The 18,440-nt window shown below is 41.4% G+C and overlaps 1 protein-coding gene across 6 annotated transcripts in view; it reads left to right on the top strand.

Annotated features, from left to right (window-relative positions):
• LOC134575188 (gastrula zinc finger protein XlCGF53.1-like) overlaps positions 1–18,440 on the top strand; it is a 211,041-nt gene that overhangs the window by 138,227 nt on the left and 54,374 nt on the right. For 4 of the 6 annotated variants that reach the window (XM_063434426.1, XM_063434424.1, XM_063434423.1 and 1 more), the window contains exons 3-5: positions 2,994–3,182; positions 3,800–3,878; positions 6,661–8,413. In XM_063434426.1, the coding sequence (XP_063290496.1) occupies positions 2,994–3,182; positions 3,800–3,878; positions 6,661–8,267 (1,875 nt within the window). In that variant the 3' untranslated portion in view covers positions 8,268–8,413. Of the gene's footprint in view, positions 1–2,993; positions 3,183–3,799; positions 3,879–6,660; positions 8,414–18,440 lie in introns of those variants that run through there. The other 2 variants (XM_063434427.1, XM_063434429.1) reach the window with 2 other exon arrangements.

Genomic DNA, 18,440 nt, shown 5'->3' with positions numbered 1-18,440 from the left:
TATATTTGGTTTTGAAGTCTCTTTGTACCCAGCCTTTCGAACCTTTGGAGGAAACTTCCTTGAAGCTCCTGTCTCTGAAAACTGCATTTTTGGTGGCCATAACTTCTGCTAAGAGGATAGGTGAAATTCAGGACCTTTCATCATCTGCTAAATTTACTAAAATTCTTCCTGACAAGGTTGTTGTGTATCCGAAACCTTCGTTTTTACCTAAAGTCATCTCTTTCAAGGCCATCAGTCAACCAATTTCCCTGCCTTACTTTGGTTATCCATCTGTCTCCGATTTGGATTATAATTGGCACAAGCTGGATGTCGGAAGATCTCTGAAGATCTACTTAGACCGCTCCTCTACATACAGGAAGACTGACCATCTTTTTGTCAATTTCTTTGGAAAATTTAAAGGTCATGTTGCCTCCAAGTCTACTTTAGCGAGATGGCTCATGGGCGCGATTATATTGGCTTATTCTTCCTCAAATCTGCCTGCCTCTTTGAAAGCTCATTCTACTAGAGCCATGGCTGCTTCCTGGGCCGCAAAAAGCAAGTGCTTCACCTGAAGATATCTGCAGAGCCGCTACATGGTCTTCATTCAACACCGTTGTCAATTATTACAGACTAGACAAATTCTCTGCCTCTGACGCTGCTTTTGGGCAAAAGGATTTACAAGCGGTGGTTGCATAATTCCCACACATAGCTCTGGGGTTTCGATATATCCCTATGGTACTGCCACCATATGTCAGGAAAAGCTGCAATTTTACGCACCGTAAATTCCTTTTTCCTTAATATGGTGGCAGTACATCACTCCATCCCTTTGTTAATAAATTTGATATTTTTGCAGTAATAAGTCTCTGAGGTTTTATTGGGACATACTGAGGTTCCATGTCAGGTTGGTGTCTTATACCTGTTGGGGGAGGAACTTTTATGTAAATTTTTTATTTCAGATGCTTGTCCAACGGGAAGAGTACATTCCTATTTTACTGCCACCATACTAAGGAAAAAGGAATTTCCGGTGAGTAAAATTGCAGTTTATGGAAAACTGGAATTTTGTAATATCCCCCCTGTAACGGATCACCTGGCACCCCAACTTGGTACCTCCGTTAATGGATGCTCCTAGTGCTTCCTGAGGACTCCAAGCACTCTGGCAGACAAAACAATCACCGAATCCGAGAAACCTTTTAAATTCTCCCAAGCATATGAATGCTGTAGACCATTGAATAGGAACCATACGAATAGGCTTGTACTCCTAGCAGTCAACTGGAACAGCATACAATAAATCCTTCCCCCAATAATGAGACGACACATCACTTTGAGGGTAAAACAGGAACTCTGGACTGGCTCATCCAGCCTGGCTTTTATTTCCAACTCACACATACAGGCCACACCCAGGGGGAGGCATAAAAGAACCAATGACATAGATGTTACCTCCCACACATCCCCTCCCCTTAGTGTGACACATAATCCCATTATGCATGCAGTGTCAAATATGCTTTTACACAACTTTCATAACTTTAAAACCATACATCACATTCACATAAAAATACATATCCACAATCAATCCATTCAGGGGAACAACATATTAAAAAATGGCATGAATCCGACCAGAGGTTCAAAAGTTACTAAAAGTATATTTTGTTCCTATCTGGCTGGCAGAAAAACATCCCCACAATGCACCCTGGTTTCCTCCCTTCTGCCCTGGAGTTAATTGGAGAAGTAATCCAATTACCCAGGACTAAAGGCAGACTCCATTAACCACATGGTTGCAAAACAACATAAAACACTTTAAAATACATAAAGTCACATTTACACATAACACACAGACATTTCACCTATCCCCAGATAGCTGGGATCTGCACGCACAAAACTACCAAATAGCGCGCAGATCCTACTCACACAGTACAATTGCCATGGAGCTAAAGTCTTTCCCATAGTCTTTCATTATATGAATAGGCTCCATGGTATGGCTATCTGGGGTATCACATTCCCATAAAGTCTGGTCCATAGTCCAAAGGCAAGAGGCGGGCAATCAGCCCCCTCCAAGGACACGTGGCGAGGTCGGTTTCACCACACCCCCATTTGTATTTCTATTCAGAAACAGTCTTTTTTGGACTTTTTTCAACATCTCAGCCTGTCATTATTAGTGACAGCCGAAACGAAGGTGAAACGCATGACGTCATCACGCACGTCACGTGACCGCACAGGACACACGAAACCCGGAAGTAACTCAAATTTGAATTGAAAACAGCTGAAGAGAAATGGAATCATCTGCAGAACCATCATTGGGACTGATTGGGGGTGGTATATATTAGGGGATGTTTGTAACTAGGTTTTTGTGTATTTTTATTCATCATCTTTGCTAAAGATTGTCCCTAACAGGGAAGAAACGCGTTGGACTGATTTACCTGCTTTTCTTTACTTTGATGTAATGATAAATGCTTTTTTTACTCTTTACTCATACAGTCATCCAATCTGTTTTTTTTGCACTTAGTTTTTTATGTGAGATTCACATTTACCAAGTATTTGAAGCAAAGAAGACACACCAAGTATATTTCTGAAGGCACTTCTTGGGATGTTAAAGTGTGAGTGAGCATTTGTCACTTGCCCATATATCCAATTATAGTATATACAGTATTGCACTATGCCATATATTCCTTATTTCCCTAGCTTGGAATAGCCCTATACCATACACACTTTTGTAAAATGTAGGACACACTCTAGACACACAAAGATTATCAGCAAGCATCCAAAATACTGAAGCATCTCAAGACTAAGGAAAACAATACAAAAGCAGCTTAGAACATATACATCCCATAATTCCGTTTTCAGTTAGCAGTTTTACTTTAAATATATTTGAGGTGGCATTGTGACTTTTCTGAGCACATTACTGGAGCATGCGAGCAATGGGCAGGGAAATACTGAATGTTAAAAGCAGATAATTCTTACTTGTAGTATGTCTTTCTCTAACTCCGTTGATGCACATTAGACCTCCATTCATTATGTAGAATTATATTGTTGTGAAGAGGCCTGCTGAGTCCATACTACAGAGCAACAGCCCCTGTGTGTTGGATGGATCGAACAGGACCCAGAGCCCTATCACTGTGCCTCCACCTCACTCACTGATACATGATGGAAACAACGAGCAGAAGATCATGAAACTGACCAATAAGATCATCCACCTGCTGACTGGAGAGGTGAGGCTGCTGGGAATGGGACATCATAGAGTAAAACCAAGGGATGTGTCTGGGTGGTGACTGTATCATTGTGTGTGCCAGGTTCCTGTTAGGTGTGAGGATGTGTCTGGATGGTGACAGGATCCTGTTAGGTGTGAGGATGTGTCTGGATAGTGACTGTATCATTGTGTGTGCCAGGTTCCTGTTAGGTGTGTGGATGTGACTGGATGGCGACTGTATCATTGTGTCTGCCAGGTTCCTGTTAGGTGTGAGGATGTGACTGGATGGTGACTGTATCATTGTGTGTGCCAAGTTCCTGTTAGGTGTGAGGATGTGTCTGGATGGTGACTGTATCGTGTGTGTCAGGTTCCTGTTAGGTGTGAGGATGTGTCTGGATGGTGACTGTATCATTGAGTGTGTCAGGTTCCTGTTAGGTGTGAGGATGTGTCTGGATGGTGACTGTATCATTGTGTGTGCCAGGTTCCTGTTAGGTGTGAGGATGTGTCTGGATGGTGACTGTATCATTGAGTGTGTCAGGTTCCTGTTAGGTGTGAGGATGTGTCTGGATGGTGACTGTATCATTGTGTGTGCCAGGTTCCTGTTAGGTGTGAGGATGTAACTGTTTATTTTCCTTGTAGGTGTGGAAGTATTTAGAAGGACACAAGGAACCTTACAATGACTTAATGATGGACACTCACCAGCCTCTCAGCTCACTGGGTAAGAGGAAGCACTTTAAAAACAAAAATAATTTTAGATTTTTGCTGTGCAAAGGATAGGTACAAACAAGCTCGAGGTACCCCAATGGCAATCCTCTAGCGTCATATCAAGCTTTACAATCAGGGTAGTAGTTTGGATGTGCACAATTTTATATTAGATTAATAAACATGAGTGAAGATTCAAGGTATGGTAGCAGGAATTAGTGAAACAGTTTACAGATATTAAGACTATGTTAGGCTTTCTGATGCTGATTAACATGTATAACATGCTAGCTGGGTATATAATCAGATAGATAATGTAACGGACCGTTTTGCTTACAAGAGGATAAAACCCAGTTTAGGCGATAATCCCCTTTCTGAGAGACAGGCACAGCTACTGCAGAACACCAAACTCCCGATCTGAATACGAAATAACACTCCGAACTGGAACAGCTGAACAAGAAAAGCATACAATCCGCTTACACTCCTGGCAGTCAGCTTACAATCCAATTCCCCCCAAGAACGAGACGACACTTCATTTTGAGGGTTAAACAGGAACTCTTTTACTCAGGGCTACCTGCCCAGTATTTATGCAGGTCTCCCACCTGGTGGACACTCCCCTAGGGGACCAACTGGAAGACTGTAACAAAGGGCAGACATAAACCAATTACAGACACACAGCAGTAAACATTCCCACAATGCATCCTGGTTTCCTCCCTTCAGCCCTGGAGATAATTGGAGAAGTAATCCAATTATCTCCCAGGCCAGAGACCAGACTCCATTACACATGTGGGAACCTAAATACAGTATAATGCTTTAAAATATATAAAGTTACTTTTAAGCCATTACACACAGACATGTAACATATCCCCAGATAGCTCAGGTCTGGGTGCACATTATTAGGTGAATGGCACCCAGACCACACGAATACAGTTCAATCGCCATGGAGCCAAAGTCTTTAATCACACGAATAGGCTCCATGGCATAGCTATCTGGGTTACCACAGTTCACATAGAAATACCGAATTCCGGTGTTCGGTTAACCTTGTATGATTAGGACCCAGGCGATGGACGGCTCAGCGGTGTTCGTGCAATTAAGTGTCCGTTTACAGTTCCATAGTTTGAGCGCTGAACACCGCTGGCCGTTCGGGAGTTAAAATGGCCGCTGCCACGTGTTCGGCAAACGAACAAAGGCCACCCAGCGTTCATCAATTAAGCTGCGGTTAACCGCAGCTTCTGGGCGGTTAAGTGACGGCACACTCCAGCTCCTAGGTGGTCCCTCATACGGTAGTTTGTTCGGTAGCTGGAATCTACCGAACACCCCGGCTGAAAGGCACGAATATGCCTTTCTGCAGGGAAAATAAAGCTTTTTAAAGTCTGGTCCATAGTCCAAAGGAAGCAGGCGAGCAACCAGGCTTCTCCAGCTCATAGTGGCGAGGTTGGTTTCGCCACAGATAATATTCAAATAGACTTGACAGACCCTGGACATGGTGGTATACATAAAAGGGACAAACATCTTCTTAAATTAGGGGAAAAATATCTTGAAATAATTTAAAATCTAGATATCCCAAAATATTCCTCTCCTAACCTGGAATGCAATATATAATGCAAAGAGAAACCCATACAGTCTGCAACATCCAGTATTTAGGATGGCTGCTGGTTTATATTATTCACAACTGGCAACGCTTTGACCTGCGTTGGGCTACCTGGATCTAACATCACACAAGCGAGCTTATAACAAACAAAGGCCACAATTTAATAAGCATTGCAAATGATTCAATACTGTAAGAATTTTTTTATTATTTATCTGCACAAATTCCCATAGCCTTTTATAATGACTTCTGTGGTTACATCATTTGGTAAGTTTTTCTAACAATTGAATAACTCGGAAAATGTATTAAAATCGAGGCTAAAGTATCAAGTTCAAATACAGGTGACCATAACGATTGTTAAATAGTTGCTTCAAAAGTCAAGACAGGTTCACTTTAACAGGTTTATTTACTAAAGTGAGAATTCAAAGTGAATTTTACATTTTAAGCTCAAAATAGCTGAACTAAATAAAAAAAATCTTTGAGTTGGGCTACTCTGGTCTTAAATTCGAGATTCACTCTGAATTCTCACTTTAGTAAGTTTGGATAGAATTTGGACTTGGATCAAAAACATGATTTAGTAGTCAGGTTTGTCAAAACTCAAGCCTGGTCTTTGCAAGTAAGTGGTGTCTTTGGTCCTATTGGGTTAGAAATGGCTGCCCCTATTGAACGAGAGTAAGGCAAGAGATGAACTGAAAAAGTTGTTCAGAGACTCCAGCTCTTGATCAGCTGTATTGGAGGGAGGGGAGCAGAACCCGGTGGATTCCAGGTATGAAGTCAAACCATTCTACACCAGTTTGACTACTTGCAATGGGGGGGTGCCAGGATACTCCTGTCACCATAATTACTACAGTGTGTTGTAGTGGTTATGGTGCTTGCCCTGTTCTTTGTTTTTTTGTTTTTTTTTTTACAAAATAATAGACATAAACTGAGGTGAGTGGAAACAGACAGCATTTATTGGGGGAGGCAGATGCAAAAACCAGTAGCGAGAGATTTATAGATGTAGGCACCTTATTCATTGTGCCTTTAGAGCTTGAAAACCACATTTTTTTTTTTTACTTTTGTCTTTCATGACCAAATGGTTTGCACATGCTGTGACAACAGTTCTCAATATTTTACCATTATACTCTACATACTGTATCTCGTACTGTATTTTCAGGGTTTGCAAAGAAAGAGATAAAAGGAAGGTTTGTAATTCTATTTGTTTTCTTTCCAGCAGATGGCTCTCTAAACTCAAGTGAAACCGATGATTTACCCATCCATGTCCCATCAGCAAATTGTGTGACTGTAGGTGAAGTTTCAGTTATTCATGGAGAAAATTCTGTGACATTTAATGAACTAAGTAAGACACCCAGCAAATCTGTTGGACCAGAAATATCTTTATATGAAGAAAGAAATCTACCAATTGTAGAAATTTACTCACTGAAAGAATGTTCACAAACCAAATCGCCATCAGCTTTTAATGTTGAGGAACCAGTCCCACGAGAAGACATAAATCTCACAGACACTGACATTATTACACCCACAAAACAGACACAGTATCCATCTACTCATATTAAGGAGGATCCAGCCTTGTGTGAAGAAGGGAATCTCATAGACACTGACATTATTACACACACAGAACAGACAGAATATCCATCTATTCATATTAAGGAGGAACCAACCTCATGTGACGAAACTCTCACAGACACTGACATTATTAGACCAACAGTACAAACAGAATATCCATCTATTCATATTAAGGAGGAACCAGCCTCATGTGATGAGGAAAATCTCACAGAGACAGACATTCATACAAACATAACACACAAACAATATCCATCTACTTATATTAAAGAGGAATCACCCTGGTGTGAAGAAGGATATCTCACAGACAATGATATTTATACAAGCACAGAACAGACACAGACAGAATGTGAATCTACTCATATTACAGAGGATTCAGCCTCTTGTGAAGAAGGGAATTTCACAGACACGGACATTTATACAAACACAGAGCATATACAGACAGAATGTCCATCTACTCCTATTACGGAGGATTCAGCTTCGTGTGAAGAAGTCGATATCAGTGATCTGGACATTCAAACCCTTCCGTGTGATCCTATGATAGAATATGAAAGGAATACCAATAGCTCTGATAGTCACGAAGTGTCACTCACCAATTTAAATCAAATGAAAGCAACTTGTTCAGAATGTGAGGAAAACATCACCTGTAAAACAAATCTAATTGGACATCAGGGTTTTGAGTCAAAATCACATGTTACCGAATTTCACAAGACTTGCCAAGGAGCTGAATCACATCCTCTTATTAAACAAGAGAAACAGGAGACAAAATCTCATCCCAGATGTCGTCTCGTTCACAGTGGAGAAAAGCATAAACGAAAACATTCTTGTTCTGAATGTGAGAAATGCTTTAAGTGTATTTCCACTCTTAAGCTTCATTTGAGGAGCCACACAGGAGAGAAACCATTTTCATGTTCGGAATGTGGCAAATGTTTAAGTCAGAAAAAATCGCCTATTGCTCAGGAATGGATTCAAAGTGAAAAGAAACCTTTCGCCTGCTCTGAGTGTGGGAAATGTTTCAGTCAGAGTGGCAGCTTTAATAGACATCTCAGGATTCACACCGGACTTAAACCATTCTCATGTTCTGAATGTGGGAAATCTTTCAGTCAGAAAAGCAACCTTGATAGACATGCGATGATACACACAGGACTTAAACCATTTTCATGTACTGAATGTGGGAAATCTTTCAGCCAGAAAGGCCATTTTAATACTCACCTAAGAGTTCACAATGGAAATAAACCTGAAATGAAGAAACTATAATCTCCCAACGGAGTGTAAAAATAAATAAAACATAACGCTCATTAAATTAAATAATCCCAGACCAATGTTCCTCAATACATTCAGGTTGTGTTTTATATAAAACACCGATTTTATACATTTCCCAGCATTAAAGAGTAAAGTCAATATACTAATGTGTACATTCATCACAGGTATTGTTTAATCACCATAACAACTATGCATCATGGCAAACGTTATGGTGCATAAAGTCTTTATACTACAGCAGTTTGTCTATGATATATCAAATGTTTAACTACAAAGGAAAATAAAAACAAGGAGAAAGGGGAAAATAACTTGATACGTTGTTGTGCTGGTGTAATCATTTGAAATAATTGGGGGACGCAATAATTTGAATAGTAAATGAAAGGACTTTATCACTTTTGATATAGACTGCGACATTTAAGTCCATACATAATGTAGTTAGCTTGATCAAAGTAAGTTAGACAATGGACTATGAAAATATTGTAGCAGTATTGTTAGGGTAGATAAAAAAAAAAAATATATATATATATATATATATATAGAGAGAGAGAGAGAGAGAGATAGTATTTACAATATAACTACCCCACCACGGCCTTATTAACTCCATGAGTTTATTAGCTAAAATAGTGAAACTTCTTAGCAGAATCACAGGTTAGACAAGCTACACAGGAGACCAATGCTGGCCAAGGAGTATAGAAGGTCACAATTGTTAGTGAGCGACTAGGTCACGCAGCAAACAGAGAAAGTATATAGTTTTGGTAGATACAGAGTCTTTGAAAAAGTTGAGACAAAACAAGGCAATTTTTGAGCTTACTGTAAGTTGTATCAAACTACACACGAAACAAAGTCCATTTTCTGATGTATACTATGAATCAGGGAGTCTGTCGGAATGAGGCAACAGTACCAGAGAGATCTGTAAGCATGATAGAGATTGAAGAGTTGCCAGCAATGCAGGGGGAAATGAGGCTGATGCCTGAGCTTAGTCAGATAGTGCTAGCCAAGGTCGTAAGCAAGTAAGGTAGAAATGTACAGGGATAATCCATAACCGTAGTTTGGAATCAGAGCCAGGGTCAGAAGCAAGCCACTGATGAAGTAACCAGACAGGTCACTTTGGGCCCACATGGCGAAGCAGGCCAGGAGACTCAATAATTAAGCAATGGGGAACTCACAGTGCATTCTTAAATAGGCAATCATGATTAATAGAACTTGCAATAATTAAGCATTACACGAAAGGAATACTATGGCATCGCTGAGTTAGGAATAGGAGGCAAAGTTAAACCTGTATTGGGGACAAGACAAAAAATAAAATCATTGATGTCAACGAAAATTACAAAGTAAAAACCGCATTTAATCGAAGTTATAATCTTTCACTTTTTGAAAAGAGACTTTTTATACCCCTATTTAATAAGCTAAAAGTATATTGACTTTGTTCTGCAATTTTGGAAAATTGATATTTAGGAGTGACACGTAACAAAATACAAGTTACGGTTCTCACACAGCACACACTTTGAATATTTGTCTCATTCTTCAGTTTAAATAAAAGTTATGTTTTATTTATTTGTAAACTAAACATATTATCTAGCCAGCCTTGGATGGCAGTGATGGGATGGGTTGGAGGCTGGTTACCCCAACACTCCAAATTGTCAGACATGGAGGTGTATGTTCTGTAGAGGCAGAGGGGCCTGAATAATGTGGAGAACCCCTATTTTAATCTGTGTTTTGACCGAAAATTGTTGGATAACAGCAAAAGACTAACAGCACCTTAACCGCTACAAGGTGCTGCAGTGGTTTTGGTAGTTAGTACCCTTTTTGTGTCATAAAATGATTTTGCTGCATTAGATCTTGCCTGCTACCCCTTTACTAACCTAGCTTTCCACCCACCTTCTCAGCCTATTTCACGGATTACCTCTCCAGTTGAAAGATTTCTTGTTATATTGACATTTGTTTTCTGCGTATGATTTTATTTCTTCCACTTTTATTTACTTTAGAATCTGATAGCTCTCTTGTTTGATTTACAGACTTTTCTTTCCTCTTATACTGGCCAGAGTAACATACAATAGATTCAGGAACTTCAATCCGTATAGTTTCATTTGCCTTGATTGAATATTTTTGGCTAAACTTTTCAAATTATTTACTTTCAAAAATTCCCATTGACTTTAAAGATGACCTCTGCAGATACATCGCTTGAAATGTTTATCCCAAAATATTAAATAGAGGCCCTAGTTACCATTGTGCCTTTGGTCTTTGAGATTTTCTCCCAACTTCTGGTTCGTCCATGTACATTTGTTATGTTTTCTTTTTTTCCTGTATATTTTATACTTAGAATTTCTATTAATAAAAAGAATGATTAAAAAAACAAAATAACAACCTATGTGCAGCTACTCTGCCCAGTAATATAATGTACACATTCATTTTTAGAGAAGTAATATCGGTCAGTCATGATGTGATGTTTGATGCCTTTTGTACAATCGTTAATGAAACATAATTGCTGCAGTTTGTTTTAGTGGTTATAGTGCAAGGAGTGCCGTGGTGTCAGTCAAAGGGGAGGACCTCAGGTAATAAGGCAAATTCTTCAAAAATTGAGTTCTTACAATGGGGGAAGCTGTAGTGGTTATGGTGATGGAAGTATTCATTTAAAGGTGCATTCTAAACACTAACACAATTTCACCTTAAAGGGACTTTCCCTTAAAGTTACTCAGACGACTTTTTCTTAATGTATTTTTAGCCTTTCAGTATAAAACATTGCTGAGTTGTAGAAACAGCAATGCTTAGATTGACGGGTTAAATATACCTTTAGTGGATAGCCACTAGTGCTCCCTCTTCCGGAAGTGAGTCAAACTGGCACGTAACAGCATTTGATTGGCGGAATGAGGCATTTTGACAAACTTATTCGTTTCCCATTTACGCATAGAAGCACTTAGAGGAAGTTATCTCCGATCACTTCCTTCTAGCACTTGTGAACGGGAATCCACACTGGAATAGAGCAGCCCGCAGCAGCTATCGCAGCTCCTGCCCTTATCTGTACCTGGCCAGCCCCACCACTAGACCCCAGGAAAGCCACTCACACTGCTACATATACACAGAGCGGCAGAATAAGCCTTACTCTCATACAAATAATACACAGTCACAACAAACACAACTGACCACACTCTCTCTCTCTCTCTCTCTCTCACACAAATACAAATACAAAGCAACTGCGGCATCCATAATGCATTTGATGGGTATTTGTTTCATTAATGTATTTTTTGTTTTAGCCCGGTCTTATGATTATAGTTTTTGCACAAGCAGTAAATGTTTTACAGAATGCTTAACCACACCCCCTCATGCCAGAAAGATTTCCTTATGAAATACGTGTATCAAATGGTCCTACTCCATGATTCATGCCACCGATGGAACTGACCGGTGAGTCTTGACATCATACACCTTGGCATCTTCCATTAGTGTGACCTGCACAGCATGATGGAACATTCACCAAGATCTATTCACACAAGATGTGCAGACTGAGACACTATGGTGTTCATATAGGCACTGTTAACCCATGCATCCAAAGTGTTAGCACAAAGGTTGTGTATAAAGCACTGTATACATAGAAGTACATTTGCTTGACAGGGTTAATACATCACAGGGAGTAAAAGGGCTGTGGTTACTGTCAAATGACAGATATATATCAAAGTGAGTGTATAGAGGGTAGGATTACATACAAATTCAAACAGTATATATCTCTGCACAGAAACGAGGATAGTACTCCAAAAACAGGAGACAAACTGCTGCTAAGAAGTGCAGCTAGTATCCACACCTCTCCCACACATCACGTGAACGTCTTAAACTTGCCCTGGGCTAGCTGTCTAACTCACATCAGTGAGTGTCAAAGCTAACTGCTACTTCAAGGCAGCCTCAATATGTCCCTAACTCCCCGAAAAATACAGCATGCCAAAAAAGTATATGTCAAAGCCTCTCCCACCCCTTAGTAGACATAGCACATAACAAAAAAATCAGTTAATCAAAATATATGCCCAACCGGATAGGAACCGAAGTATAGAGGTAGAAGTTAAGTATTAAAGTAAAAATTCGCATCGGCTCAAATCACTCAATATTAAAGTAGAAATTAGAAATTAGCATCGGCTCCAATGAACGCTCGACGCGTGTTTCGGCGTTTCAATACGCCTTTGTCAAGAGCTGAAAAGTGGGAAGACTGATTGCCGGTTTTAAAGGGAAGAAGTGCCCTCCCATTGGCGGAGGACCGCCAATCAATGTGCAGGGGGCGTTCCCAAGGTGCACCACGTTGTGCTAGTTCTCTAGCAGGTGCCCTCCCATTGACGGAGAACCGCCAATCAGTGTGCAGGGGGCGTTCCCAAAACGCACCACGTTGTGCTAGTTCACTCCTCCCATTCAGTACCAGCCACTCGGGAAAAGGGGAGGGGCGGGGGAGGAGAGAAGGGAAAAACGTCAGTAATCATATGTAGCATGCCGTCCTGTGGGCACATAGCCCATTTAGGTCCAAAATTAAATTGTAGAGAGATATAACGGTAAGTCCCAGTATACTGTTCGCAAACAAACTGATATATTAGCGCTAGGTATCCCCTGAGATCCATCCAGAGAGTCTAATAGGGCCATATACAAACGAGGTATCGATGTGCAGATAATGATTCAAAATAATTCAAATCATAAATGTGCACAAAGGAGAAACGATGGGGATCTCCTAAACAGTTCAAATCGAGCTATACCTCCAAAAATACATTAGTTAAATACTTAGTGAATTTAATCTTATGAGGTAAAGGCAAGATGACTCAGTATAGTGCACACTGCCATCGATCTAGTAGTATATTCAGTTGTGTACCCAGGTAGTCACAGTAAGGTAGGTCCTGTATGGTACATATAAACTAGCTGCATATAATATATAGTGTGAGCGATATTTGATAGACTGGGAGAAAACAAAGGTTTTTGTAAATACCCATAGAAGTGCAGGTCTATGTCATGCAACAATTTCAATGACGATGAACACAAGATGGGCGCTCAAGACCCAAAGGCATCGGATAAATAGTGTTGTTTCCATATTTACTGTTATTCATACTTTCAACAAAAAATGAATAATAATAAAAGCCAGTAAAATATAGGCCAAAACTTCAATATTGTATTGCCAAAATACGGGAGGAGAGAACCAAAAGTCAGAATACTTGCCGAGGTCATGGATACAGAATCAGACACAACGATGAGGGAAAGCCAAAAGTCAAGGATACCAGAAATCAGGGAATTCAAAACGAAGCCAAAAGTCAAATACCAGAAATAATTCAATCAAGAACACTCTCTCGCATAACCAGCGAAGGGAAACCACGACAGGGCAAGGAGTAAAAGGAGAAATGCGTTTAAGTAACTCTCCTGCAGATCTGAGGTTTATTGTGCTATTCACAAAACAACGTAAATACAGTTCTAACGATTGGTTAGCCCTCTCAGCCGTACCATTGGTTTGGGGATGGTAAGAAGAAGAGAATGATAATTCAATACCCAACTGTTTATTGAAAGCTCTCCAAAACCGTGACGCAAACTGGGAACCCCTGTCAGATACAATATTTTGGGGAATGCCATTTAGTCTGACAATGACTTGTATAAATATAAGAACCAGCTCTTTGAATGGAATAAAATTAGCCATCTTGGAAAAGTGGTCAACCAAAATAAGGATGGTGGTATAACCGTTAGAACTTGGATGTTCCAAAATTAAATCCATGGACAAGTGGGACCATGGAACACAGGGTACAGAAAGAGAATGTAATAATCCACATGGAAGTTTATGAGGAACCTTAGAAACTGCACATACAGAACAGGCCTCCACATAATCTCTGATATCTTCCCTGAGTGAATCCCACCAAAATGATCTTGAGACTGTGGATATGGTCTTATTAATACCCGGATGCCAAGCAGTCACATTGTTGTGGAATTCCCTCATCACCTTCTCTCTTTCAAGTAACGGAATAAATAATTTATCTAGAGGTCTATTGCAGGGTGCCTGGTATTGAGCCGCCATAATAGCACAATGCAGAGGGGATGACAAGGAAAGAACAGTGGAAGCAATGATACACTCAGGTGGAACAATAGGGGATGTTTCTTGTTCTGATTCAATGTCAAACTGTCTAGATAAGGCGTCAGCTTTAACGTTCTTGGGACCAGGTCTGTAAGTGATAATAAAGTTAAAGCTAGATAAGAACAAAGACCATCTAGCCTGTCTAGAAGACAGTCATTTAGCATCACCTATAAATTTTTGTGATCTGTTATGATCAGAAGGAGATCCTTGGAGCCTTCTAAAAGGTGTCGCCATTCTAGTATAATGGCCAACAATTCTCTGTTACCAATATCGTAGTTGCGCTCCGCTGGAGACAACTTTCTAGAAAAGTACCCGCAAGGATGTAAAGGGGTATCCCGACTCTATCTGAGAAAGATAGAAACCCCTGTTTCGGAGGCATCAACTTCCAGTATGAAGGATTTGCTGGTGTCAGGATGTACCAATATGTCAGCAGATGCAAACATTTTTTTAAGAAGCTCAAAATCCTCTCTCGTTTCCTTAGACCATATAGTACAACTAGACCCGTTACGTGTCATATTGGTGATGGGGCTATCACAGAAGAGAACCATTTGATGAATCTCCTGTAGTAATTAGCAAAACCAATTAACCCATTAGATAATGGCCAGTGTAGAACAGCATTTAGTTTACGAGGATCCATTTGGAAACCAGAGGCTGAAATATTATACCCCAAAAACTGTACCTCTGTCTGGTCAAAGATACATTTTTCAAGTTTGCAATAAAGCCCATTTTCAAGCAAAGTTTGACCTATCTATGATTAGTCTGGAGGTCGGGGGAATAAATAAGGATATCATCCAGGTATACTAGAACAAAAGAATAAATATAGTCTCTGAGCATATCTATTAATAGTGCCCACTTCTAGTGTTAAATGCGGTTTTCCACTCATGATCTTCCTTAATTCTTACCAAATTGTACGCAATCCTAAGGTCAAGTTTAGCAAATATCTTAGCATCCTGGAGTCTGTCAAACTCTGAGATATAGGGAATGGGATAGGCACTTTTTATGGTGATATTGTTTAATGCCCTGTAATCAATGCATGGGCTTAATTCTCCATCTTTTTTGGATACAAAAATGAACTCTGCTCCAGCAGGCGAGGATGACTTACATCTTAAGGGTTATGAGAATCTTTTATGAACTCATCTGTGATTCTACTCTTCTGTGTGGATAAGGCATATACTGCCCCCTTAGGGGGCATAGTGCCGCGTAGCAGATCGATAGAATAATCATACGATCTGTGTGGAGGTAGAATATTAGTCTGACTCTTACTGAACGCCTCTTTAACCTCCCAGTACTGTATGGGAATTTCAGAGGTCTGAGGTGTAATAGTAGGCAAAGTGACGATGCCCACTCTCTTAGTAATGGGTAACATGCATCTTTCAATACAGTCTTAACCCTCATATTGACTGGGCTAAGGGGGAAATACTGGAATGGGGGTAATGTTTGATGAGCCATGGAAATCCTAATATGATGGGACAAGAAAGGGAAGCAATTATCTGAAATGTTATGTTTTCCTTGTGTAAAGCTCCTATATTAATGCTAATAGGCATGGTTTCGTGGGTTCAGAGGTTGAGAGAGGTCTCCAGTCAATAGCCTTAATGGCTAGAGGTGATTGTGACGGACCGCCTGGCACACCATCTCGCTGTCCTCCACCCACCCTGGACAAAAGACCAGTATCCAGCTTCAAGTGGGTACACCTCTCCTAAACCAGAGAGCGTAGCAGGAACAGCTCTTATAAGTGCTAGTGATTATACTCAGGGGAGTATAGTGAAATAGCAATCCCCAAGGGGTATGTAGTCCTCCAATCCCCCCAAACATGAGCCAAGACTTCATGTAGGGGTAAACGAATCTCATTTTAATGGGAGCCACACTTGGCCTTATATGACAATCCCCATGCAAGGGGTACGCCCACAGGGACCTTGTGGGGGACTGATTTGCAACTTCACAGACCAATGACAATAAGGTTACAAGGCACGACACTCCCACACACAGCACACAATCCCTCCCCTCTTCCTGGGAGATAATTGGATCAGTAACTGTACTAATTCTAATCCAATTATCTCCAAGCACAGAAAAAACATACTTTGTTAAAACACCCCAAAAGTACCCTAAAAATACATAAAACCTCATATCCCCTGATCTGGGTGACCAACATATCCAAAAATCACCCAGATCAGTTCAGGGGTTCAGGAATTTTATGGAAGTCACATATGTGACCGACCGCAGGCATGGTCCCATAGCCGAAAATAGTGCCATAGAATCGTGGCTAAGTACTGCTGGGGAACCGACCGGGAACCGCAAAGTTTTCATGGCGAAAATAGTTTCAGGGCATTCGCGGCTAAGTCCCCTTGAAGTCTATTCGCGTTTTTGGTCCATGCAAACAAGATTGCCGCCACCTCATGGTCGTCTTTAGGAATTGCGGCCACCCAGATGAACACTTGCACCACTGCGGAAATTGCAACAATGTATCAATTAAGCTTAACAAGCTCCAGGGTGGTCTCCGGTTCATGCGGCTGCTCAGTTACCGAACCATATCATTCAAACAGATAAACTGAGACTTTTATATCACAGTTTACAGGGTCCATAGTCTGTGGGCAGGAGGCTGGCAAATAGGCCCCTTCAAAAACCAGTGGCAAAGTTACTTTTGTCACATATCTTCCCTCCCAAGGGGAGTAGGAACGACTGTCCCTACTCCCGGTAACACCCGCTGTAGCTGGGGATTTGGGCTGGCTGCCCAGCATCCCTGTAGGGCTGGTTCCTCACAGGACCAGTCTATGAGGTCCCCTACTTCAGGTACCTCCGGCTGCTGCTGGGGACAGAGGCTAACATCCTCTGATGTAAAGTCAATTAAATCAGTGGGCGCCTCTTCCCAGATCAGTTTCACCACCTCTGCCTTAGGGCTGCTGCAAACCTCTTTTTCGCTAGTGGAGATGGGACTGAAGCCGGGTTCCTCTCGCGAGATCCAAAGCTCCCAGGTGCCACCGTGCCAGTCCCCCCCCCCCTTCTTACCTCTAGCCTGGAAGGGGTGGACCGGCACGGTGGTACCTGGAACTTCGGATCTCGCGAGAGGAACCCGGCAGACCTGCAAGATAGAGTTCCGCTGGGTCCTCCTCTCCCTGCCCAGCCGCATGTCTATACAAGTGGGCTGGTGAGGGAGACCTTTGATCTCCCCACCGGCCCATCATGGAAAACAGCGGGGCTGGCGCTCGGATAGTGCCGGCTCTGCATAGACTGGCAGGGGAGATCCTGTGACCTCCCCTGCCGGCCTTGGCCCATGGCCACCGCGGCCCACCGGGCATTTGCCCAGTATGCCCGATGGCCTGTCTGGGCCTGCTTCACCTATAGTATATAAGCTCTGCGCATGGCCTGCCCTGGAAGAGTATTGAACCACCATGTTCACTTTGAGAAGGGGCATGTTTGTCATTAGTCTTCTTAGTGGGTGTAACGGATCGCCTGGCACCCCGACTTGGTACCTCCGTTAATGGATGCTCCTAGCGCTTCCTGAGGACTCCAAGCACTCTGGCAGACACCATAATCACCGAATCCGAGAAACCTTTAAATTCTCCCAAGCGTATGAATGCTGTAGACCATTGAATAGGAACCATACGAATAGGCTTGTACTACTAGCAGTCAACTGGAACAGCATGCAATAAATCCTTCCCCCCAATAATGAGACGACACTTCACTTTGAGGGTAAAACAGGAACTCTGGACTGGCTCATCCAGCCTGGCCTTTATTTCCAACTCACACATACAGGCCACACCCAGGGGGAGGCATAAAAGAACCAATGACATAGATGTTACCTCCCACACATCCCCTCCCCTTAGTGTGACACATAATCCCATTATGCATACAGTGTAAAATATACTTTTACACAACTTTCATAACTTTAAAACCATACATCACATTCACATAAAAATACATATCCACAATCAATCCATTCAGGGGAACAACATATTAAAAAATGGCATGAATCCGACCAGGGGTTCAAAAGTTACTAAAAGTATCTTTTGTCCCTCCTGTCTGGCAGAAAAACATCCCCACAATGCACCCTGGTTTCCTCCCTTCTGCCCTGGAGTTAATTGGAGAAGTAATCCAATTAT

This window comes from Pelobates fuscus, chromosome 10 (assembly GCF_036172605.1).
Source record: "Pelobates fuscus isolate aPelFus1 chromosome 10, aPelFus1.pri, whole genome shotgun sequence".
Lineage (NCBI taxonomy): Eukaryota > Metazoa > Chordata > Amphibia > Anura > Pelobatidae > Pelobates > Pelobates fuscus.
The sequence above is the reverse complement of the archived record's forward strand: the minus strand, read 5'-3'. Positions and strand labels throughout refer to the sequence as shown.